General features: G+C 45.7%; 2 protein-coding genes across 8 annotated transcripts in view; both read left to right on the top strand.

Annotated features, from left to right (window-relative positions):
- The first annotated feature begins 319 nt into the window (after window positions 1-319).
- LOC8024749 (sialin) overlaps window positions 320-24703 on the top strand; it is a 57922-nt gene continuing 33538 nt past the window's right edge. Inside the window, exon 1 of one of the 7 annotated variants that reach the window (XM_040208270.3) lies at window positions 320-519. The gene's annotated coding sequence lies outside the window, so the exon portion shown is untranslated. Of the gene's footprint in view, window positions 520-5794; window positions 6326-9955; window positions 10023-11709; window positions 12288-15704; window positions 15903-21848; window positions 22022-24703 lie in introns of those variants that run through there. The other 6 variants (XM_029969484.3, XM_040208274.3, XM_040208272.3 and 3 more) reach the window with 6 other exon arrangements.
- On the top strand, window positions 22624-24510 carry LOC120838379 (protein ALP1-like; the record flags this gene model as incomplete). Its single annotated transcript, XM_040208267.3, has 3 exons — window positions 22624-22679; window positions 23275-24245; window positions 24479-24510. Coding segments are annotated over 3 exons (1059 nt in total), but the record flags the coding sequence as incomplete, so codon positions are not given.

The following is a 24703-nucleotide window of genomic DNA, read 5'->3' as shown; positions in this document are numbered from 1 at the left end:
ACTGACCGCAGATCACCACGCGGAGCCCCTTATGTACATGTCTGAGCTTCTGGAATATTCGGCGTAGAAGGTTCGGCGTGTAAAACATTCTGACCTCGAACAAACAACTCGGTTCTCTAATTTACCAGAACATTACGTTAGAGTCAACAAAAATGCGTGCCCGCGGCCAAGAATCAAACCCTGGCCTTTTGCGTCAAGCGCACGCGCGATAACCGTTAGGCCACGAGTGCGCTGTCTGCTTGGTCAGCTGCGCTCGCGGCAATATTGCTGTACAGACTTTGCGATAAAAAAATATGAACTCGACGTCAGGTAAAGAGATTGTTCGCGAACAGTCCCTTTACCTGACGTTCCCGGCATTGTCGCGACAGTGCCGGGTGCGAGAAACAGAATCGGAGCAAGTTGACTATCTCCAAATCTGTCAGCGCACTGCAGCCCGGAGAGCGTTGAGTGCAAGCCCGCCCATGCAGAACTCTGGGATCCATATCTTGGGGACAATTTTCTGTGGTTCTACAGTTCAAGGTACGAAAAAGTGTGCTCGAGCTCCGGTTAAAACTGCGCAAGCGCACTCCTTCTTTCTTTGGAAAAATATGGAGGAGATCCTACCGTTAGCGTCTACAGGGTGATTGAAAGAGACGCCAGGCTCTTTAAATCGACCGCAAAATTCGGTTTCTTAACCTATCGAGCTACGACTTCGTGCAGCGTTGCACACATATGGTGCATTTTTTTTTGTAAAATTTGCAAAGAGCGAACTTACCTGAGGAAAAAGTAAAGAAAGAAAAAGGCTTAGCTCCTATAGAAACGCAGCGACGCTACCGGTCTTCAAACAACACGCCAACGTTTCGCGCGGGAGACAAGAGATGGCGCAACGAACGCCGCCAACGAACGAGCATACGGCGCCGAAAGCCAGCGTCTTTTTAGCAGACAATCTTTTCGACTCAAAAGCAGCGCGCGTTCCGCAGGCGGCGACAGTCGCAGAAACAAAAACAGGGGCGGTAACAACAAGGGACTGCAGTTCCATGTCTGCTAAATATGCCGGCTCTCGGCGTCGTATGCTCGTTCGTTGGCGGCAGTTGGCGTGGCGACCGCTTGCGCCATCTCTTGTCTCCCGTGCGAAACGGTGCCGGGTTGTTTGAAGACCGGTGGCGTCGCTGCGTTTCCATAGGAGCTAAGCCTTTTTATTTCTTTACTTTTTCCTCAGGTAAGCTCGCTCTTCGCAAATTTTACAAAAAAACAAAACAAAAAACACCATCTGTGGGCAACGCTGCACAAAGTCGTAGCGCGATAGGTTAAGAAACCGAATTTTGCGGTCGATTTAAAGAGCCTGGCGTCTCCTTGAATCACCCTGTAAATTGACAGCGATACTCATAAAGACAACAGGATGAATTGCTTGCTTGTGCTTCTGACGCAGGGCTCGCGTTCAATTGCTGAAGCACGAAGTGAGCGTGAGTCGCAGCTGGACTCTGATGCAGCACTCGTTGCCTATATATGGTGTGCGCCTCGCTCGATCGAGTAAAATGACGTAAGGAACTTATAGTCCACAGGGGTTGTGTTGGGTAAACATCAAGCTCTGTGGAAAACAAGCTGAACAAAGTGTCCCTGCCCCATATACAGTTCGATCTCCCTTTTTTTCGAACTGAATGAGCAGGGCATGTGTACGTGCTGTCGTGTATCACAACTATACGTGATGCACGTTAAAAGACCCCAGTCAAAAAGTATCTCTGTTCTCAACTAGAGGGTGAACTGTGATGTCGCCATAGAAGCACGGTGCTTGAAACGCGTCGTTGACTGGTGTGTCTAGAGTCCCATATTGCCCATGCAAAGAAAGCGGTCCCAAAGTGGCAACAAATGACGTCACAAAGGCCAGTATGTAAAGTTGTTGGATGTAGCGATCCTGGCGATATGAGCTAGAAGCCCCGGTAGAAAGTACCAGCAAACGAAAGTGTCGTCGTCGTCGTAGTCGCGGGATTTCAACCCCTAACAGCCGAAACGTCTACGGACTCTCAAGAAAGAGAGAGACCTGCAGCAAAACAGGCGTCTCACATTCGATTACCCTTATTGTGACATCGCCAGGGTCGCGGCCTGCGACGACATGAGACTTTCATGATGTCATCAGGCAAACATCGAGGGACTAGTTTTAAGGGCGCTGTAAAGGCACCATGTTCTCCGTTTACCCTTAAAGGGATTGTCCGGTCGAAACCGGAAGTACTTAAGTTCTTGCGCTCGTTACGTCGAGGGAGCCTTCATATAGACAAACGTCATTTTTATTTTGATATATGATCTCCCGTTATTAATTAAACCTTTCATGATCCTACGTACGAAACTGCACCCTGAATTTCGCCAGTGTCAATGGCTGACACCCGTAGGTGCTACGTGACGTCACAAAACGCAAAGGTTTGTCGGATGGTAGGGATAACAAGCGTTGGTCGATGGATATCTTGTATTTTGTTTCGAATTATATAGACTCCTAGACAGTACCCTACTGAAATACGGTTCTTTTATTGATGTTCCTAAGCACGTGCAAAAAAAGTCGCGCCTTTTAGCAGGATATTACTCGCAGACAGCCATAAGCTTCGAGCAAACGTATGCCGTTTCGCGCAAACACAACTGCGACGGACGCCGATCGAACTAGGGGCGCTTGCAAAGCAAAGGATGCAGAGTTCGCCTCTGAAGCGGCACCTAGGTACACGAAGCGGCATCTGGGTACACATTTCGGCGGATCCACTGGATCGGTGATGAGGCTGCGGGTCATTCCCTCAGAGGCGACGTCCGCGGGTCGAAGGCAAACGGCGAACCGTTCAAATGCATGTCGGACTGGTCACTTGACTTGGACGAGCTTGGTGAATCGTAGCTACGCTCCATTTTCACACGCGTGTCAAACAGATATCGAGCTGCACGAGTGCTAAATACAACTTCTTGTATCATTTCGAGATGGCCAAGCTGTTGGTTTCGGTTTCGCTGCGTAATCAAGGTCTGTTCGATTTGGCCAGGAAGTTCTTAACTATAGTCGGTTACAAGTCAAGAAGGTAGCGGCAAATGCCCTCAAAGGGAATCTTTGCATTTCGATGATAGGTTCGCGGCATCAGGATGATTTGGCGTCGGGAGTCACTGGCGGCAGCGCGCGGTCGGTATACCGGTCACTTCGAAGACGAAGGCCTGACGATAGCGTCTTGGCCAAGACAATTATCGACCGTAACTTTGGCGTCAAGTTGAAGCGAGAATCGGCAAAAAAAAAAAAGCCGATTCTCGGTGTTTTTCTCAGGCCCGTTGGTGGGCGTCCACAGATACCAGCGGACAAAGCATGCAGTATTATGCTCAGCTACGGGGACATGCGAGTGCCAACGCACTAAATCCCAGACCTCTACAATGTATCGGAGTCGTCAATAAGCATCCAAGAGCAAGTGAAGGCGGAGACTATCAAGACGGCAATACCTTTCCCGTGTCTGTAAGTAAGAATATCATCACTGTGGATCCCCACATAGCATCAAAAAGAAACAATTTACTTGAGCCAATATTTCAACACTCACCACAGGGAGCCAAACCTACGCGAGCAGGTGCCTAAAACGCTTTTAGAATATCATAATCAAGCAAACTCCCACCCTCAGTTAGGATCTCAATTCCGCGTCCACCGCGGGTACGTTATTATCATAAATGAGAGGAAATGCAACCTCCGTATCGGCGTTATTGTTAAAGATCGCAGACATTTGAGCGAGCGCTGCGAAAAATGGCACCGCGAGCAGAGACAGACGAGGAGTTCTGCTAACGCCGTCTGCTCTTGTCGTCTGCTTCTGCACGGACGCTGAACAGAGTCCGGAGCCGTTGCGAGATTTTGAGGAACTGGGTCTGAACTCGTTCAGAACTGGGATGAATCGAACGAACCAGTGCAGCCGTCGTGCAACTTACGGTTGAATCGAATGCACCAGTTCCTGCACTGCTGCACTAGTTCAGCCAGTTCAGGCGAATCGAACAGACCTAAATTGACTGATCCGATTTGGGCGAGAAGTGGGTGGACGTAGTTTAATATCGTTGGCACAGCATCACACCTCAGCTTACAAGCCTTCTGTCCGCTGAGAGCTCAGCTCGTAGCCTTCTTCTGCGAGACGATTGCTGCATAAGCAGGATCTCGATCTGGACGGGAACCCAGTCCCTACGCACGACGACGATCCACTTTGCTCGTCACTGCACGTCTCGCGGAAAAGTGTGGAACGTCATGTCTTGGCTCGCATGTGCTGCCCGGTGGTTGTGGCACCCAACCGCGCAACAAAAATCTCACCCAACCACGAAACAAGTCCAGCACAACAACAAAAACGAAGCACGCTGAAGCGTTAACTCGCAGGCAAACAACGAGACAAAAATGCTCGCTTTGTGTTTTGTGACGTCAGAGCTTCAATGTGGCCAACGAAAGCAGCGTTTACGCTAGAATGCGAAATGAGCAGTATAAACTCAATTACTCACGCAGAGGGGCATATAAAATTCGGAAATTGCACGTACGATGCTTCTCGAGGTGATAGCAATGATATTCAATTGTTTTCTCGAATACAAAATTTGACCGGACAATCCCTTTAAGTCTAGAAGCTCCGCCTTCAGCGCGAGCTCGCTGGCTTCCGCAGTGCTTCCTGCGCGTTCACACCTGTGCTAGCAGGGGCAGAAAGAGAGGGTGTAGGTCCTAGTCTCAGCCTAAAGATACTCGGAGGAGGTTTTCCAAATCGCTTAAATATGACCATAGCTTCCTCTGCGGGCTCTGTGCATCCTAGAAATTAATAAATCATAGCGATGCGCGACCGATTTTCTTATTAAAGAAAAAGCAATCAAAGATCGAAATTACCTCCGGCGATGGTAGCAGCATTGTACTGGCAGCCAGCACGGCATGTCACCAATGAAAACTCGACATTTCGTTGAGATTGAAAACGCTGTTATTACAAAATGTGTACGTTTATGTGTACAACAACGCTTCGGTATCTCGCGTACCTCGAACCCGCGCGCGCAACCGAAGCAAGGTGGAAGGCATTGAGCGCGTGCCAAGCGGAGCGCAAGCTTGTCTGCTTCTTGCACAGGGGTTGCGATGATGTCAAAACGTCGAGCTCTTATTGACCGATTAAAAAAAAAATAGTAGGTAGAACTCAAGGCATCTGGCATTGAGGCCTACCCAGTATCCTTCCAATCAAAGCAACTTGGCGTCGTTCTGACATCAACGCAAACCCTGAGCAAGAAACAGACAACTTGCTCTACACATGGGACAGTCGTTCGGAAGACACACGCTGCCGTTGTGATTCTGGCAGTGACCACAGTCGGAAACACGTTCCAGGCACCAGGCTATAAGGGCAGACCGTCATCAGCTCTCTTAAACTTCGAACACCCAATTTGCATTAGCTTCGAGAGAACCGAGCGATCGGGCGACTGCGATGACAAACCCAAGACCACGGTGGAAGAGATGTTTGAATAAATACATGGCTTGTACTGACGTCACATTGCGTACTTTTGACCAACAAACATGTAAGAGGAGGAGAGGGAAGCTGCTGTTTTGTAAGAATTTTGAGTGACGGGTTAATCTTTGGCCAGAAAGGCCAGAAAGGGGGTCCAAAATTTCACTCGGGTGGGACTTCGCGCACTTCCCGGCAGGGGCGCTGTCGGTAAGGGGCCTCACGCAGACGCGGTCGCGCGTTCCTCGAGCCTCCGCCATGTCTCGCACCTCAGGGCGTTTGCCAGAAATGCGAACGAACCATCGACGCGCTTGCTCCATGGCGAGGAGGTGCCCTTCAGACGCCTCCCTTTTCTTCCACCGTAACCCAGTCGAGCAAACGTTTGTCTATGGCTTGTCGCGTCGGATTGCTGTCTGTCGCGTCGCGCCTCGTGTCGTGTAACCGATTGAACTTGTCGGGAAAGCGCGCGCGCGGTCATCGGAAGCCGCCGTCAATGAATTCTCCCGGGAAAAGGAACCCGAGGCGGCCTCGTTACACGCACCCTGGGTCCCCGTATCTAATCCGACGCCGGAGATTGGAGTCCCCTCCCTCGTCGGTGCGGTGAGGGACTTGACTTATTGGCACGCTTCGGTGACGACGGCCGAGACGCGGATGAGCATATCGGCCCCAGAGACGTTGTGATCGTCGGGGCGTCAGGATTAGTGTATCGCTGACGCGGAGTTGCCCGCCAGGAGGGAAGAAGCCTTCACGCGCCTAGAAGTCTCGAGTGTTGTTCGAGGTATCGCTCTGAGCGCCGGACGATCAGCTGCGTTGGCCGATTTCGAAAACCGAGCTTGGGTTCGGTGTTCAGCGACTGCGAGCTGTTTTGTGTCGAGAAGTACATCTTGATTTCGGATCACCGTCAATAGGTAAGGGGAACTTCGAGGTTTTTTTTTACCTTTTTGTGCGAACCCTACGAACTTTTGTGTCCGTTGTTACTTTTACCTTTTTAATTAACGAAGCGCACGTCACGGGTCTATAATACTCTACCTACGTTGATTATGCGTGCGGAGGGTATTGTGCCAAAAGAATATGATATGATATATGAGGTTCTGAACAGGAAATGTAGTTACCAGGCGTCTTATTATATGTTCATATGCATATTATGTCAATACTTTTTTTATTCATTCTTCTTGTCACTACGGTTGCGGACGAAGCAAAGATTTTTTAGCGGAGTTCTTTGTTGAATAGTATCTTGAAATAAAGAAATGATCGATTTCTTTTTGCGGCAGTTAACATTATTAAAGTCATTAAATCTTTCCTAAATAATTGTGCTAGAAACTTAGAAAAATTAAAGACAATCGTGTGTGCGGACAGAAAATTTCAATAAGGGCTTACCTTCTGGAGATAGGCAGGAGTGTGGTTCTCTACCCCAAAAGTTGAAACCGCTTCACATTATATATATAGATAGAGAGAGAGAGGGGGACAGAGAGTTTTGTACCATGTTTTTAAAGTTTAATTAATGTTATCAACGTGTGCCTTACCATACACTTGATTTAAACAATCATATTTTTGCCAAAATGCCCGCTCGCATGACGACGTATAACAGAAAGCTGAAACATTAAGTCATCCTATTTTACACATTGTGCGTACCAGTGTGTTATCCTTTTCAAACAAAGAATAGTTTGCTCGAGGCGTTCGTATACTATTTGTAGTACAACAAATACATTTCGACGCACCAGGACAAACAACGCGTTCGCTTTACTCTAATTTCTCGGAATTTTGGTAGCGCGACTGAAACAGCGCTCTCTTCAATTTGAGTAAAGATTTCGGACTTCAGGAAAGACTCATCAACGAAATGGCGATGTTTTAAGAGGAAGAACCGAAAGTTCTAATACGTGTAGTAATTGAGGGAGAGGAGAAAATGGGAGTTCGTTGGGACGTCGGAACAGCCAGCTTAGTTTGGAAAGATAAGCGGGTAGACGCAAAGCTATAGCTGCCTTCGTCTTCACTCACTGATGTAACGCGTTTGAACGCCGAACGCCGGACGCCGGTGTTCGGCATTCGAAGGCGCTCGAACGCGATAGAACAGTGTATAAAGACAAAGACAGCTATAGCTTTGCGTCTATCCACTAGCACTTCCAACCAGAGAGTTCGGTGTTCTGACGACCAGCGCACCCTCTCTTCCTCTTCCTTAGTTCCTACCCATATAAACTCTCGTATGGACAAGTCCACAGCGAACATGATTTAGGTTTGTTCCTTATGATGTACATGGGAATAAATGTATTACTCGAAGGCGAACGCCGAAGGCACACTTGGCACGCGAATGCTAGAACGTTTCGATAGAACGCTTCGAAAAAGTGTTGGTGGCAGCGTCAATACGTGGTAGATGCAGCACAATTTCCTTCTCAAGTGAATACACGCAGAGCGAGTGTCGTGAAAGTCATCGTACTGGAACAGAGGTTCTAGCAACTTTTTTTTTTGCTTGTTTTCGCCGACTGAGAGCTTTGGAAAGACCGCATTCCGCCATAATGAAAGCGACCCACGGAACTGTGACCGACAACGTCGCTAAACAACTGCTCTGGAAAAGGGCCTTCAAAACAGCGTTTGACACGAATTGTGAGATTCTTGAATTTTTATGGCGCGGAAGCTTGCATAAATGTATATATAAAACTTGCTTTGGTGATCAGCTTAAACTTGACCACTAGCTTATTCACTAATCGAATTCAGGTACGGTAGCGCAGAAGCACTGCCATTAAACTTTGTCTCAGGTTACCCGGAGACCGCATCCCGCGAAGTCTGAGCTCTCTGCTTTAGAATGTGCCTCGGCTGTACGAGCGCTCTTACAACTGGAGCATTATATCGAAGCTCGCGCCTAAATCACTCATTGCAATCAAATCTAAGCAAAACGCAAATTTGTATGTTTATACATATCTAAAGAAATAAATTGATATTTTGAAAAATTACCCAGGAACCAAGGAGCGTACTTGGAATGCGTGGTTACACGCGCCGCTAGCCCTAGCGTTTGCAGCGGTAACTGTTACGACGCGAAAATCTCAAAGAAATTACACTTTGCCTGCATTCATCAACGCCTTATTTCAGTGATTTACTTTGAGTATTTTGTACTCATCAGGCGAGCGTGTTGGGTGTGTGTGCCTACGTACCCAAATCAAAAGTTAAATCCGACGTTTTAGTGATTATACAGCGCAAGGTCGGTCTGCCAGGATGAGGCGACACTGGTTTACACTGTAGATGAGCAATTTCGCCAGTGCGGTATGACCGCTAACCTGGGGGTCTTCAACGTGCTCACGCAGTAGCGATACACGACCGCACGCCGGTACGATGCTCATCCAGATCGAAACGAGCAGGGGTGGGGCTGGGGTGGCCTACGTACGCGGTACTGAACTAATTGCTCGGATAAATTGGCAAAATAACGGCTGCAGTGACTGCAACCTTAGCCAAACACCGTTAAAACTTTCCAGTCCGCAATTTCCACGAAGTATATATGATCCTCATCTCGCGCCACTTTCTCCCTCCCCTTTCCCTTTGCTCATCCGCTTGACTAATGTGTAGTGGCATGCTTACAGGATATTTTGATGCTTCTTTACCTTTCCTCATAATCAACTGAATGGTTCTCCCGTTTCGGAACATTCCATAGACATTACTGTAAGTCTTGAATTCCCTGAAAATCTAAACACAATAACGACAGGATCTAACGTATTACATTTATTGACCAATTTATAAGTTATGGCCGCAAGGTAGAACAGCAGAGCGTGCTGCGACAGACTCAATATTTATTTATTTTATATATTTTCGGCCTTCCCACGATATAATATTCGCTCGGGAATTAAAATTTTAATAAGGCACTAATTATTAATTACTTAATTAAATAATTCGTTCATTAATTAATTAATTCATTCATTCATTCATTCGTCATTCATTCATTCGTCATTCATTCATTCATTTTCACATGCAGTCGTATTTCGTTAATATGGACGGCGTTAGTAGGGTCGTTTTGCAAACCTTTACCGTTTTCCGCATATCGCACTACCGGAGCCTTTGTAGCATGCTTTTAAGCGCGCGCCAGTGTGATACCGTGACCGCGGAAAGAGCGCTTAAAAGCATGCTTTAAAGGCTCGGGTAGTGCGCTACGCGGAACACGGTAACGGTTTGCTAAAAGTCGCCAATATAGGTAGCCCTCTATATGGGCAAAGATTTCCAGGGAGGAACTGGGTAATAAAGTGCATATTTGTTTCGTTATTCTGGAGGATCCCCCCATATTAAGAGCGATTTGGGGGCCGGAAGGAAAGAGGGGAGGGGGGGGGGGGGGGCAACAATGGTGACTATAGGAACGAGACATACATTATCCACTTCAACGAGACTATATCTTAAACCTTATCAGGACTCAAATGCCCTTAGATTTGCCTCGACAGACGCGGAAGCAGCATTTCCTCATTAGTTGCCTCAGCCAGACTGTATCAACGATTTCAAGCTGGTTGTTCTACGACAGCCCTCTTACAGTGGGAGTGTTTTGATAACATTGTTCAAGGGCTCACTCGATGCGCGCAATCTGGTGACCGCAGGCAGGAGTTTGGCGCAAATGAGAAAACACCAGAGCCAGGAACAGTAAGTAGCTCCTCAATCGTGAAACAAATATACGGGATGTTAGGAAGAAAAGAGAGTCGTGTTTTTCTCAACGCAAACAAAAACTACGCATCGCCGTACGTTCAGTTTCTGCCTAAACGTAGCGTTAGCAGGTGGAGTTAGAAGCAAAAGTTTAAAAACTTATATTTCGTCTATTTGAAAAGTTATAAGCGATTTTTTTTTGTTGAAGTTTTCGATGCTAAAATGGCGACTAACGGAGTACTCAAATACTTGGAGATGAATGGCGAACGCTACTGGGAACGCGCCTCGTTCACCAGTAGAAAATTTACCCAAAATTGCTTATAAATTTTGAATCAGACAACGGTTAGTTTTGTAGTCTTGGTATCTGGTCTGTATATCTAGTGCGTTTGGGTGGAGTCTGAACATGCGGAAACGCGTAGTTTTTTTTTTTTTTTTTTTTTTTTTTTGCGGTGAGGAAAACGCGCTTCTCTTTTCTCCCGAACACCCAATATGTACGCACTCAAAGCCTATGCTGAGCGTAGGTTCGTCTGCTTTTTTTGCAGCAGGTGACCTCACAACGCCGAGCTTTGATTGGCTGTGATTGAAGGATAGTGGGTAGACCTCAGAGCAAGCTGCCTTGAGGTCTACCCACTATCCTTCCAGTCAGAGCCAATCAGAACTCGGCATTTTGACGTCACCACAATTCCTGCAAAAGAAGCAGACGAAATTGCGCTCCGCGTTGGAAACCAGTCGTTTCCCTGTGTGGTATCTTATCACCAGTTCCCGGCTGTGAAACTATTGAATAAAACCGAACTTGATATTGAAAAAAAAAGCCAGCCTCAAGGAACGCTCACTGTGCGGAAATTTACTGACTACTATATCATAGTTATGCAATCAAGTGAAGTTAATTGTATTTTAATGGATCCTGTGGGTGTAAGCAACATACAAATGATTTACTTCACGATTTATTAGTACAATTAATTGGCGGTACAAAAATCAAATCTGTGCTCGTTACTCGAGACTTGACGGTATTTATTAATAAATTAAACCGTTACCGTGTCCCGCGTACCGCGCTATTGAAACCTCTGAAGCATACTTTTTAAGCACGAGCCCGAGTAGTACAGTGACCGCGTGGCTCGCGCTTAAATGCATGCTTCAAAAGTTCCCGTAGTGCGGTACTCGGAACACGGTAAAGGTTTGTTAAAAGTCCCCCATAAAAGTGTGACGTTCTCGCGCTACGTGAACGCCAATCAATCAAACGGTATACTTTTTAACACAAAAGAGAGTTTTAGTAGACCGTACGCTGCGAGAGCGAACCCAACGGGCGCGTGCTCAATCGACGTTTCAAAGTGACGACACGAGCTCCCGCGAACAAAGCGTAGCTCTAGCGTACGATCTTCTAAAAGTCCCTAAAGTAAGCTACAGCCCTAACCGTAAGGACAGCGACCGTCGACGCCCACTATACGACAAGCACACATGCAAAGGGTTGCACTGCGTTTTGGAACCGTGCCTGTATTGTCTCGAGTGAGTCTAGGCCCTCCAACAAACACCAAAGTACGTCGTTTCCGCTTCTGCTATCTGTGCATTTTCTTCACGCATTGTGAATACTCAGAGGACGACTGCGTCTGCTTTCGAGCATCTTTTTATTTATTTTTTTCGAGCTATACGTGGAACCTTTTATGCCGCTCGCAGCAGCTGGTGCCGGCTTTTATAGCGGAAGTCCCCCAAGCAGCATCTGTTATCACGTTCAGTTGGTAACCGACTGCTCCGCCGTCAGATCGCTCACCAACTGAAACATAGAGCTACCGCGTGCCTTCAAGTTTTTTCGAGCTGTGCCTCTTTCGCTTTCATCTCAGTGCGGTGTGTTCTTATTCTGGCTCCCAAAACACAGTTTCTGTTTCCTCACCTTTCTCTACGGCATTCACCTTTTTTAGCGTTTGTTTTTTCTTGACGTCGTTCCCCGCTAGCTAGACCGGTCCTGATCCGCTCTCGCCCGCGTTCTTGCGGAGCTTCTAGCGCGACAGCGACGGCGCCAAGCAAAGCGGTTCGGCATCTCGTTCGAGGTAACAAGGTCGCTGGAACGCACCGCGCGGGTCGCTATACTCCTTCGCAGCACCCCGGAATCGCTGCATACCGTGGCGGCACGAAGGATCAGCTGTGCGCGTGGCACCTTTCCTCAGCTTTCGCGGCAGGTTTGAACAGCTTGTGTTAAGAGGACTCTGCGGCGCGACCGCATGCACCGTCCTCGGAAAGAACGGACTGGCTCATCGTCTGCTCTAACTCGAAGTGAGTGTTGGTTTGTCTTTTCCTCTGCTCTTTGTTTTTGTCTACCTCAGTTTGGTTGCGGAGGGTCCGAGAGTACGGAGCCGTATTTTGATATTGATGTTCCTTTCTCGTTTTAACCGGAAGCTGGCCGAAGTTCAGGTCTTTACGTTGGGTTGCACGCTAACGAGTATAGTTTGGAATACGAGCTGTGAAAAATCAGGGCCAGTGAACTCAAAACAAAAACACGGTAAACATTTTAACCGACGAAGTGCGGTTTGTGCGTAAACCTTGAGGATGGTTTGTTCAAAATGCTTCTGCTGTTTACTGCCAACATTCTTTTCCAGTTATTAATTCGGTCAAACGTGGGCAATATCTGAGCGATTTATTTAATACTCTAGTTTCCTTTCACTTTGAGTAATTCGAGCAAAGTTAAGGGAACGCCGAGATACAACTTTCCAGGACATCCGTATCAAGGCTGCGAAAAATCTTGGATTGCTGCCACACAGTGAGAATCTGCGACCTGGCTTTTTACTCGGGGTGGAGTTATACGAGAACTTGAGATGTGACACTGTGGAGTTTTAAACTGCAAGCAGCAAGGTAAAAATTTACGAGCGTCCAGTGACCGAACCTTTCTTTTACGTAAAGCAAAGTTTTCAAGCTCGCGATTCTAGCCACATAACCAGCCGCTATCAAGATTTACTTCGATCACGAAGCCACAAGCTTGCCTGGCTCATCGACATTCATTTTTGTGCTCATTTCAAAACAATGGGTACGACAGTACAGTACATCTTTTTACGAGATCTTGTTGTCATTTTCTGTACGCGGCTTCATATAAATTCACTTGTTTGACAGCTACTGAGTAAAAGTACATGCGTACCCGGTGCTCCATTCCACAAAGGAGGCCACTTCTCTGAGAGAACCTATACAAGCTAGAACAACGATAATTAGGGCTGCCTGATAACGGCGAAAAATGATGGCTTCGCTTCGCTTGTTTTAAACTGGGTCAGAATTTTAATTTTTGTTAATTTCACGCAAACAAGTCACTCAGGTGTACAAAATGTCTCCAAAAAAAGTTTTACAGTGTATATTTCACCGCAAAAATAAACTCCTCGTCGTGGAACGCTCATTCTCCGTTCAAATGTAGTGCTAGCTGTCCGAACCAACTGTCAAAATTTTATAACTAGCCTCGTCACCTCAATAAAAAAAAGTTATTGTTTTTCTGAAAAATTGAATGGGAAAATGGGACCCGTTTTCGCCCGTTTTCGCCCGTTTTCGGTAACTGGTGCCATTTAGCTGCATGTAATACAAGAAATACACCGGCCGACATTTTCACACTAAAAATGTCAGAAAATCGGTTATAACTTTTGAATAAGATAGCGGTTAGCTATGAAGCTTTGGCATCTGGTTCAAACAACGGCTACATTTTGGCTGAGAATGAGCGTTCGGTAATGAATAAGTTATTTTTTAGGCGAAACAAACCCTGTAAGTATTTTTTGGGACATCAGATTAGAAAATCTTACGCTTCAATGGACACCAAACACCCCAAATTTTTCGTATTGTCCGCATAAGACACGTATGCCGCAAAACTAAAACACAAAAATAAAATGTGAGTATTTGCACAGCAAGACCTTAAAGAAGCGGTGCAACGATTTTTAGACTTTGGCCAATCAACTGCTGAAATTAATCTGTGTCACCCATGGAACGAAAAACAGAAAACCACATTTCCTTTCGAGCGCAAGTTTTTATGTAAAAAAATATGAATCAAATCGAAGATCAAAGTGACTCTCAACTCACCACGTCCCCTTTCGAGTGACGTACTCTGGGAGATCACGTAGTTTCCCCTTGGGTTCTCTCTTCAAAGACCCCAGCCACTTCCTCCGCGATTATCGAATATTAAAGGATTAGCATCGTCGAAGGTCGCGGCGAGCGATCGACACAAAAGACGGTTCGCCACGGGGATAACGGCGAGTGTAGCAGCGGAGGGGGACAGGGTTTGTTCACTTCCGCGTATCCCCCAGAGTACGTCACACATCAGTTCCGTTAACCACCACACGGGGGCTGCAGATCGGCAAATATTTCGTTTTCTTCTTTGCGATTACGCATCGGAATAGCAGTTTTTCGGGGCAGGGTGACGCGTTTTTGGTCACTTGTGCTTGGATCAACAATGTAAAAAATACAAACTGCCAATTCTTTCAACACTAAAATCGTTGCACTACCCTAACTTCTGTACCTAGGCCGTCGTTTTCACATGGAGGTCAGTTTTGCTTTTCCTCCTTACTCAAAATAGCTCTCACATCGTATATATAATGCTCAGTATTATTATTTTGTTAGGAGAAAATTTGTCTCGTGACGTACGGATCTTGTTCAGGCACTTAAAAAAATGCATGTTTTTTTGAAAGAATAGTGCTTTTTTAATTCAATCTTCGTCATAACTATACGGACCTCAATAAATTTTGAGGTCTAACTTAGTCATTACTGATCTCGAAATCTGACGGTCCAGGGCACCGCGGCGCACAGTGGAACTGTAAGTAATTTTTCTTTTGCATAGCATGGTTCAGGCGACAGGCACGTTATAATTTTGTGAAGGCCCTTAACCCACGTGGTTACCTGTAAAGCTGTCACATTTTCTAAAGCTAAGTCAGGGCGGTGGGGTTACATCAACGGTGAGGCTCGAATAGTCTGAAATACGGAGGTTGCGGAACCTACCGAATCCTTATTTGACCAAACTTAAGTTTTTTTTGTTTGTTTTTTTAACAATGCTTGAGAAAAATTTTACTGATGTTTTACTGTGGTGCGCATGCGCCAAATTTTATATTTAACTGACACCACCAGGCGAAAGAGGGTTGCCAAATTTATTGAGTATACTGGTTTATAGCTTCACATGATTAAACTAACTAAAGCTTTAAACGCTTACATTTTGACTTTCGTACAAGAGATTGCTAATCGTTTGATAAAATTAAAATACGACAGTAAATATATATATATATATATATATATATATGTTTGTTGATGTAAGTGTAAACTATTTTTATTCAAAAGTCGGACAACCTTGCTAAAAAGCCGAACTTCTCCGAACCTTGAAATTCGACGCATAACCTCAAGTTCGACGAGTCCGTGATATCCCTAATCTTAAACTGATATGTAAGCACAAAAAAAAAAAACGCTTACAAAAAAAAAAAAAACCTAAATAAATGTAGGCAAGCTTCCATACTATTGTCTCGCCACTTGAGGTCAGCGACAATGTTTTCTCGACTTACATGCATCTTTCGCGTGTCGAAGCAAATTCAAACTACCAAGTGTGCCCTTTGTTTTCTGGACATTCTGAGCGTGAGATAACTCTGAGCCTTATTGTGCCGCTTTCGAGTGCTGATATAACCCTTCTTATGTGATATCTATTACGACTACATTACCCGCTTATGTTGAAGAAAGAATCTGGATACATTTGGTTGCCGTCGCAACGGCAAATTTCGTGCGTCAAACGCTTTCGGCCAACGACCCCCCATTGTTCTCGGCGCTATGCTGCTACAATGTCTTAGAGCTGTCGTGATCATCAAGTTGACGACTTTCCTTCTCGACATTGGTGCCCGATCGTATCCATCCGCCGTTGGCGTGCTACTGCAAGTTCTGCAAGTACAAGTAAGCGATCAGTATAGATATCATATCCTTTAACTGGAATATCAGCGACTTTTTTTTTTCTTAGTTCAACCTTTTACGAACAACCATAGAGAATCAGAAGTAATTCTGTTGTGTGCATGTTTATATGGCGGGAAGTTAGTCAGCACCAGTGGGCGCCTGGTCTCTTCACTGTAGATAAAAAAAAATTAGTCAGTGCAATATACCACTGCTAGCCTGGGATCTCTAACGGGCATCACGCAGGAGTAATGCACGACCGCATGCCGGTACGACGCTCATTCGGAACGAAATGGGCAGGAGTGCACGTACTTTGAGTTGGGTTGCGTTCACACGCTCGGCTACCAGTCCCTTCTTAGAAAATCAGAGGTGTTACAGTCACTGATAGGATAATAAGGTTTGGGCGTCTTTTTGGAATGCCCAGTCTCTCATGCCTTCGTTGCATTCCCCCGTGCTATGGCTGCACGCGCGCGCCCGATGGTCGAGAGATACGGAGGCACCGTTTCCAACCTAAAAATAGAAAAAAAAAAAACGCTAAATGAGTTCTTAAAACCGCTAAATACAAGGCGCAGGATAATCACAATTTTTAACACTGTTTACAGTTATAATTGGTCTAAAGGCAGCACATCAAATGAGGGACCCTAAGAAGAGAGCTCTTTTTTGACTCAGAGTGCTTCCATGCAAAGAATGATGTCCACTGCATGATCTTTTTGTTACCAGGTGTTACTAGGTCTGTTGTCTGGAGATACCCACCTACGCACACTGTGCGACAGAGTTAGAGCAAACACAACTACGGCACTTAGTTTTTGTTTATTTTTGCGTGGAATGGGGCACTGGCTGACATGGTTATCACACCAAATGAACCTTTCGCACTCTAGTAGTTTTCAAAGCAGCCCTTCAATACTCAAAGAAAAAAAAAAAACAGCGATGCTTTTTCCCGTTAACAAGGTCGCAGAGTTTACAACTTCATAGTTGAGATCTTTTGTGCAAGGTTCGGTGGCAGTTCAAAGCTTCAATGAGCAAATTGACATGCTTGGCGAGAAATTCCAATTCCCAGTAGAGGTGACCTAATGACTTAAAGCAATCACAAAAATTAAACTATTTACGATTGAGAGAGTAAACTGTAAAACACTATGGACTACCAGAAAGGACGCTAACATGACTCGAAAATCGCGGAAAGTCGCGCCAACCGCAAAACGGCTATCCTATCACGCTAGACAACCCATAAAATTGCTAAATATAGCGGGGAAACCTCTAAACCGGCAACACTATACCGAAGCGTTGTTCAAGGGAAGCTCGGGCTGGAGGCGGGTCAACCGCAACACCTCCCTGCTCTTCTCATCATGCCTGTGACGATAGAAAAACGCTCAGAGTTATTATAGTCATTGACAGAAAGAGGACGGTAGGGCGTTTCTTTGGGATGCCCAGCTTCTAGCCTGCACCGGTTGCCTTCCGCCGTGCTTTGGCTGCGCGTGCACGCTCGAGGCTCAGGAGACGCCGAGGCGTTAATTAAGGTAGGAAACTCACGCTGGGGGGAGGCGGGACAAGTGAAGTATCTCCTTAACATTTTGATAGTGTCAACGGCTATAGTTAATTATTTTGTTTTACCTTCAATCCTAATAGGTTTATTAACTTCTAGAGTATTTCGGGGGAACCCATTACACGAGGTCAAAGAACTTTAAAGGTTCTACAAATTGTAATTGCAGAGCTCTTAAAAATGCATTTGATGAACCCTTAAAAAAGTATATGAAGAACCCTAAAGTTGAAATTTGATGAATCCATACAGAACGCATTTGAAGAAGCCATAACGAAATGCATTCGAAGAACCTTTATGTTGCAATTGATGAACCCATGAAAAATGCATTTGAATAACCTCTGGAGTTGTATTTGATAAACCCATACAAAATAGATTTGAAGAACCCTTGAAGTTGCATTTGGTGAACCCATACAAAATGCATTTAAAGAACCCTTAAAGTTATGTTTCATGGGCCCAGACAAAACGCATTTGAAGATTTCCAGGCTTTTTAAACGAGCATGCCTCCCATTCCATCACACGTGTTTTATGTTTCTTAGGTGACCCGTGCACCACAGCATGCTTTACGCGGAAACCCATGCACTTCATAGTTTTTGTGCCAAAAGGCCTGAAAACACCACCACCCATTTCACAGCAACAACAGCTGTATTACCTCAGCATTACTGCTACATGTGTGAAGCTTGTCGGCAGAAAACAGAAAAAGGATTTTGTGTTGATCTCGCTTTGTCCTTCAAAAGAAGACAGCATATGTTCCGTTGAAATCACCCGGAGCCACTCTCTCAAAAAGTTTAATTTCTAAGTTACGGCAATACAATTGTTGTTGTGGTTTTTTTTTTTTTTTTTTTTTTTTTTCTTACAGCAGCTCAAAGACCTACTCTGAATTACATGAACGGGGACCGCACATTTTGATGAAACATTTAAATTTAAAAATTTATGCAATGAACCTGTATACAAAAAATAAAAGAGCCGACACCGCAGAATGTGACAATAATACATTGTAGACAATAATGGCATTCAATCATTTTGCAAGGTAGGTATCAGGCAAGCACGGAAGGCATAAAACGATGACATGCTAAATTGAACAATAAACATCCGTTCATTATAAACAACAGAGGATTTACAGTTATGATACAAAAAGATGGCTGCTAAAAATTACTAAATAGTCAACTGGAACTATACTTTCAAAATTTTCAGCACACGTTTGCCAGCTGTGTGCATTAAAATAGTTATGTGGCCTATTAAAGCGATTTCGCCATCTTAATAGCAGGAAAATAAATAGAACTTCAGATTGCTTTGTCTCTCACTTTACTTTCACGGTGACGTATCTCTTTAATGAATACTAAACACGCGCTCAATGTCTTGATAAACATACGTCCTCTTTCAAAGCTCTTATAAGGAAACAAAAACAAAGTGCCTCGTGAAATTTTAAAATTCTGCACCTAATTTAAGAAATATTTTGCCAGTGTAATGTGGAAGATTGAGCTTTATACATACCAATATTCCTGCTTTACATGTATGTGAGTTAAGACATTACTGCAGTAAAATAATATATTGAACGCGCTGAAACGAGCACAAAGCCACAGCTATAAAAGTTCTGTCTATGTTTTTTCTGGATAATAATACCCTTAATGGATCACAGAGGTTAAAAACAATAGCCGCGCCTCTAGCGTGTATGCGCACTTTGGTCGTCCGTGTCATCATCCTTAAGTGTATACTTGTTTAAACAACTCCAGCAAAATATTTTTGTTTTGTTTTGTTTTGTACATACTTAGCAACCGCACGTCTCGGCCGCCAGGTGTTCTTCGTTCAATAACGCGTCATGTAATAAAGTGCTACAGCTGTTCGTAACATATGCCCGCTTCGGCAGAAAGCTTCGACGGCGCCGAGTAGTAAGAGCACGGAGATCTGACACGAAGTCACGTAAGCGTGACCCATAAAGGATTTACAGCCCCACCAGACAAGAACTTGTGAAAGGAAGCCAAAAATGTTTCGACGCGGACTAACCCTATAAAGTGCCCGAGAAAAAAAAAAAACTAGTTGCTGTCGTGGCTATTTCACAATGTTTTAGCGCAAACTCAGCAACCACCATTAGTTTCCCCGCCTCGATGGTTGGAGAGCGAATACATTAGGCGGAACAGACACTGATCTGACAGGTGCATAAAACTGGGTCACTGCAACACTGGTTTTGTGTTCCGTACCTAGTAAACAGAAGAAGAAGAAAAAAACAGATTGAACAATCCTGCGTTGATTCACAGCACAGTCACAACAGCAGTAGCTGCGGCTCGTCATGGCGAACTCTTTAAGGCCGGTTCACACATGCAGCGAAGCGCTGATGTAGCGCTGCTCACGTGCCGTCAGCTACTTGCCGTCTGCCATGAGCAACAGTTTTGACGGTGCTATACAAAGCTGGTGAACGCTGCCGTCAGCACGCGCTTAGCGCGAGGTCAGCGCTATGCTTGGAGCGCTCCGCTGCATGTGTGAACAGGCCTTTAGGCATCGGCGTCGCATTCACGCACCGCGTGGTGCGTGAACAAAAGCGCTCGGAACAAAATGGACATCGGACCATTTCGTTCCCTACGCTTTTGTTTCTTTTGTTTTGTTCCGGAGTGCCTGAAAGCGCGTTTGCCTGGACGAACTCTTTTCATTGACAGTACGTGCTACGACGTCATCTTGTTATCGGGAATTTCATTTTCCCCGGGGTGCGCGTGCAGTGGGCATCGGGTATTACAAAATTCTAAGTATAAAGCGGGTCGTTAATGCTGTGGCGTAGCTCTCCAATAAATGCAAAAATAAAAAAAAAAACTGTGGTACAGTTTTGTGGTAACGCAAGCAGCAGACCCAGGTATACGATTCCCCCGGGTGGTGGGCGACCTTTTTCGAGGATTTGGCACCATGGACGACAAACACCCTACGCCCTACTACGCCAACTACAACGACGACAACTTCAACTACAACATTGACAAACACAACATCAACAACGGACGCCATTTACAGTTGTGGGAAAAGCCCAAAACAGCTGTCGCTGTAAAAAAAAAAGAAAAAAGAAGTACCCACTTTGCATGCATTAAATGTCTAAACACATCTGTGGCTTCGTGCTCTCGTCCGGTTGTTTTAGGGGTCAATGACACCCAGGTGAATGTACCCGCGTTGGGGACAGCTTGCGACACCACAAAAGCTACATTACGCGTTTACCCGACTATAGCCCACCAAAAGAAATTTGAGCTAAAGAGTTATTTTTCCTTTGATTGTTTGTACCTGGTGCATTGTCCGCGTAATCTTTTACTACGTCGATGTCTTACTTCCATTAAAAATAATAAGTCATTAGTTCCACACAAAATAGCTCTTTACGCTGGCTGATGAAACAGTACAAATCCAAATACGTCTTGGTTTCATCGTTTTTATTCTTTTCAATAATTCGGCTTACAATGACGTCCAAAGATCTTCATTGCGGATTCGACCGCGCTACCTGAAACCCTCCACTGTCACTTGTTTATCTGGAGTTATGAGTTCGCAGCTGCAAACAGAGGAGGGGGAATGGGGGGGGGGGGGGGTTGTGTCATTTACACTATATCTCATGAGTTGCGTGCAGCAGACGCAAAAGCACAGGCTCGAGCGTGTGCTTTCAGATGTGCCTTCCTTTCACGAGCACCCGCGCAAAGAAAGTATATATCTGAACGCTACGTTCCCGCGCCCATGCCTTTGTCTTTGCTGCACACAACTTCTGAGATAGGGTATGGGTCCAGCTTGATGTACGGGGTGTCACCGAAACCCATTCACAGGGTTTTTTTCATCGCACAAATAAACTAGGCATCGCCGAACGCTCATTTTCCGCCAAAGGTAGCGCTAGAGGTTCGAACCAGATGCCAAAGTTTCAGCATGAGCCGATATTTTATTCAAAAGTTGTTATTTTGTTGCAAATTTCAATGGAAAAATGGTGGCCCTTTTCGCCCTTTTTCGTTTTCTGGTGCAATATAAAGATTCATGTATTCGTGAGCTCCGTCGGCCACCGTAGAGTCACTAAATGAGCTTATGCTTTCCCATTGAAATTTTCAGAAAACTCACCTGTATTTTTTTTTTTTAAATAAAATATCGGTTCGTGCTGAAATTTTGGCATCTTTCTTGTTCGGTCATTTAGCGCTACATTTCGAAAAAAAAAATCAGCGTTCGGCAACACGTAATTTATTTTAGCAATTAAAAAAACAAGAAAACGTAAATTATATGGGGGGGGGGGGGGGGGACACTGTACATTGTTTGCTTGGGCGCGGCTACGTTTCGCGTTATTCGCAGAGGAATCGAGAGCAGAAGCACATACTGGCACACTGGCAGCCTCAGCTTTCTTTGCTGACTAATGCACGAGCGTGAAACGGCATGACTGCGACAACCGCACCGATAACGAGCGATTTTGAAAATCAAACCCCTTTGTATACTTCTTTTCAGGTCTTTTTCACCTTAGCATAAATGCCGAGTCGCTCGACCGTGGACGCATGCATCGGGGCTGATATTCCGCATAAAGGAGTCCCTGCGCATGCTCAGAACGCATCCCAGCGTAGCAGACAAAGATTCCAGCGCGCAGAGGTCTGTTGGTGATAAGGTATATAGGCAACCTGCAATGCTGTTGGGTTTGGTGCTATCTATATAGCGACTGAAGCAAGAAACATTGAGTATGCCTGGGAGTGGCTGCTGCATTGTTCAAAAGTGAGTTACTACTCTGGTGGCTCCGCTATAGCCTAGTGTCTGAAGCAAGAAATATTAGGTCTGTTCGATTCGGCTAGAAAGTTCTGAACTAGTTCTGTCCGAGTTCAGAGGAGTGCAGGAGTCGTGCAGCGGCGGCGCAGAACCAGTGCAGCCACCGCGTTAGGACTGGCGCTGTGATCGACTTCCGGAGTACCGATAAAACGGATGCGCAAGACGTCGTCTGCTTTTGCCGTCTGGCTGCGTCGCCATGGAATTTTGTCTGCTAGCGCTTGGATATTTGGATTAGTTTTATATTACTTTTTTTGACAAAAATATTTTCCATGTATGTTTCTTTACATTACAAAGTGCGTGCATCATCTAATGAAACATGTCTGCATTTTATATCGTCTCATTTCGTGCTGCGATCGCTTTCATAGACATTTCATCGACCACGTACCTGGATACCTTCGCGAGATCAAGATGACGATGTCCCGTCAGAATTTACTGGCCGCTGCAGTAGCGCTCATCGAAGACGAGAGCGACGATGAGCTCGACGACATCATCGCCCTCGCCTCGATTGTTTCGGCACGGACCAACGTTACTAAAACTCTCAGTTGGGAAACTCCCATAGAGACAGCATCGAAAAAGTGGCCCCAATCTGTCTCCGAGCACCGAGCTAATGACGAACACAGCGTCACTGGCGGCACCATTTCTCCCGCAGCGGCCGCTCGAGGAACTGCACGTGACTTCCATTCCGGCTTTCAGAACAGATACAGCGGAAGAGGCCTCAGGGGTGCCACCCCCGGCTCCCCGCCGGACGCGCCGCGTTCAACTACCGAAGTTAAAATGCACCTAGGGCGGGACGCGCTACCTGAAAGGCCCGCTGAGACATGGTTGTATAAAAACAATACTAATTGTGCCGCAAAACCCTGCAAACTAAAGATTTTAAAAACATAACGCGCCCCTCTTTTTGTACTAAACTCCAATAAATTTCATACGGAAAGAGTCTTTTCCGTTAGTTTTTACGCAAAAGCAGGCTTTCAAAGAGCTCAAGGTGACCACAGTACAGACAAATGATAAAGAGTGGCGCTGTTTTCGCATTTAGCTCGGTCTCGGTGGACGCCAGCGGCCCAGGTTTCGACGGCGAGTTTCCCAACTGAGTGTTTTAGTAACGTTGGCACGGACTGACAGGAACATGGTTCCCCTGTACTGCGAACAGGTGATCGACACCTACTTCGATTTCGAATTTATGCGCTTGTTCAGGCTTTCGAGAGAGACACACGCGGAGCTGGCTGGTCGATATGAAGCTTCGGCGTTTTACCCGGATTCCGTTGGTGGGCGACCGCAGATTTCGGCGGAGAAGACATTGCTGATTGTGCTTAGTTACGTAGGCACGAGAGCCACAATGTACCAGATTGCGGATCGCTTTGACATAACGGAGTCGTCCGTTCACCTCTGCATTGAAAGAGTTCTGAACTTTCTGAACAGTATCAGCGCACAAATAATCACCTGGCCTGACCAGGAAAGACGTCGGAGGAGCCAAGCCGGCTTCCTGAGGAAGACTAAGGGGAAAGAGCCTCACAAAACGATCGGGGCGATTGATGGATGCCATGTAGAAATCCTGCGACCAACAGAGTCTCCGAACTCCTACTACAATCGGAGCAAGTTTCATTCCATTGTTCTGCAGGGTATCTGCGATGATCAAAATCAATTCATCGACGTCTACATCGGGTTCCCCGGTTCAGCGCACGACGCCCGCATCCTGAAGGAGAGCCCCATCTTCGAGGACGCGGAAGCCAAGTGTGCGGGTGGGTACCTGCTGGAGGATTCGGCTTATCCCCTGCTGCCATACGTCATGACCCTCTTCAAGTCTTCAAAAGCGGCCCTGCCGTCCTGGAAGACTACGTATAACACGAAGCACGGTCAACAAAGAGTGACAATCGAAAATACTTTCGGGCTGCTCAAGCAGCGATTTCGGAGAATGTACTTGGTCGACAGCGCCAGCATCAGACAGTGCTGCCTTGTCGTTATGGGCGCCTGCGTTCTCCACAACCTCTGTAATGCAGAGAGAGTCTTTTTCGATGACCTGAACAACGCCCGCCCGCCTGACCAAGTCACCAACGACGACGACATTGCTGATTGTGTGTGTGTGTGTGAACATACAAAGATGGTACTTGAGCTTTGGAAAATGAAGCGTACCGACTTCATGAAAACACGATTAAACAAAGTAACGGGTTACTTCGTTCCTTCATTTCTGCGTACAGTATTATTTTGATCCAATATCCTACTACGTTCGTATACCAGAATACATATATGCGGGCATGCACAGGTAGTCAGTGCCAGTGACTCCTAAAACGTAACATTGTTCCCAAAGCTATTTTCAACCTAACAATCAACAAAACCTAAAATAAAAAAAATAAAAAACTAGATATGGCGGTAAAAAAATACATGCTGCAAAACTCGGAAATAATTGTAAAAACTAAGAATGAATCGGGGGACCACAGAGGAGTGGCAAACAAAATCAGCAAGACAATTTGAACGAATTTATTCGTACGGCACAATTGTGCACCAGTCAAAATAATAACAAAAGAATAAATAA

The sequence above is a fragment of the Ixodes scapularis genome, unplaced genomic scaffold (genome assembly GCF_016920785.2).
Source record: "Ixodes scapularis isolate PalLabHiFi unplaced genomic scaffold, ASM1692078v2 PGA_scaffold7__128_contigs__length_106722199, whole genome shotgun sequence".
Classification (NCBI taxonomy): domain Eukaryota; kingdom Metazoa; phylum Arthropoda; class Arachnida; order Ixodida; family Ixodidae; genus Ixodes; species Ixodes scapularis.
The sequence above is the reverse complement of the archived record's forward strand: the minus strand, read 5'-3'. Positions and strand labels throughout refer to the sequence as shown.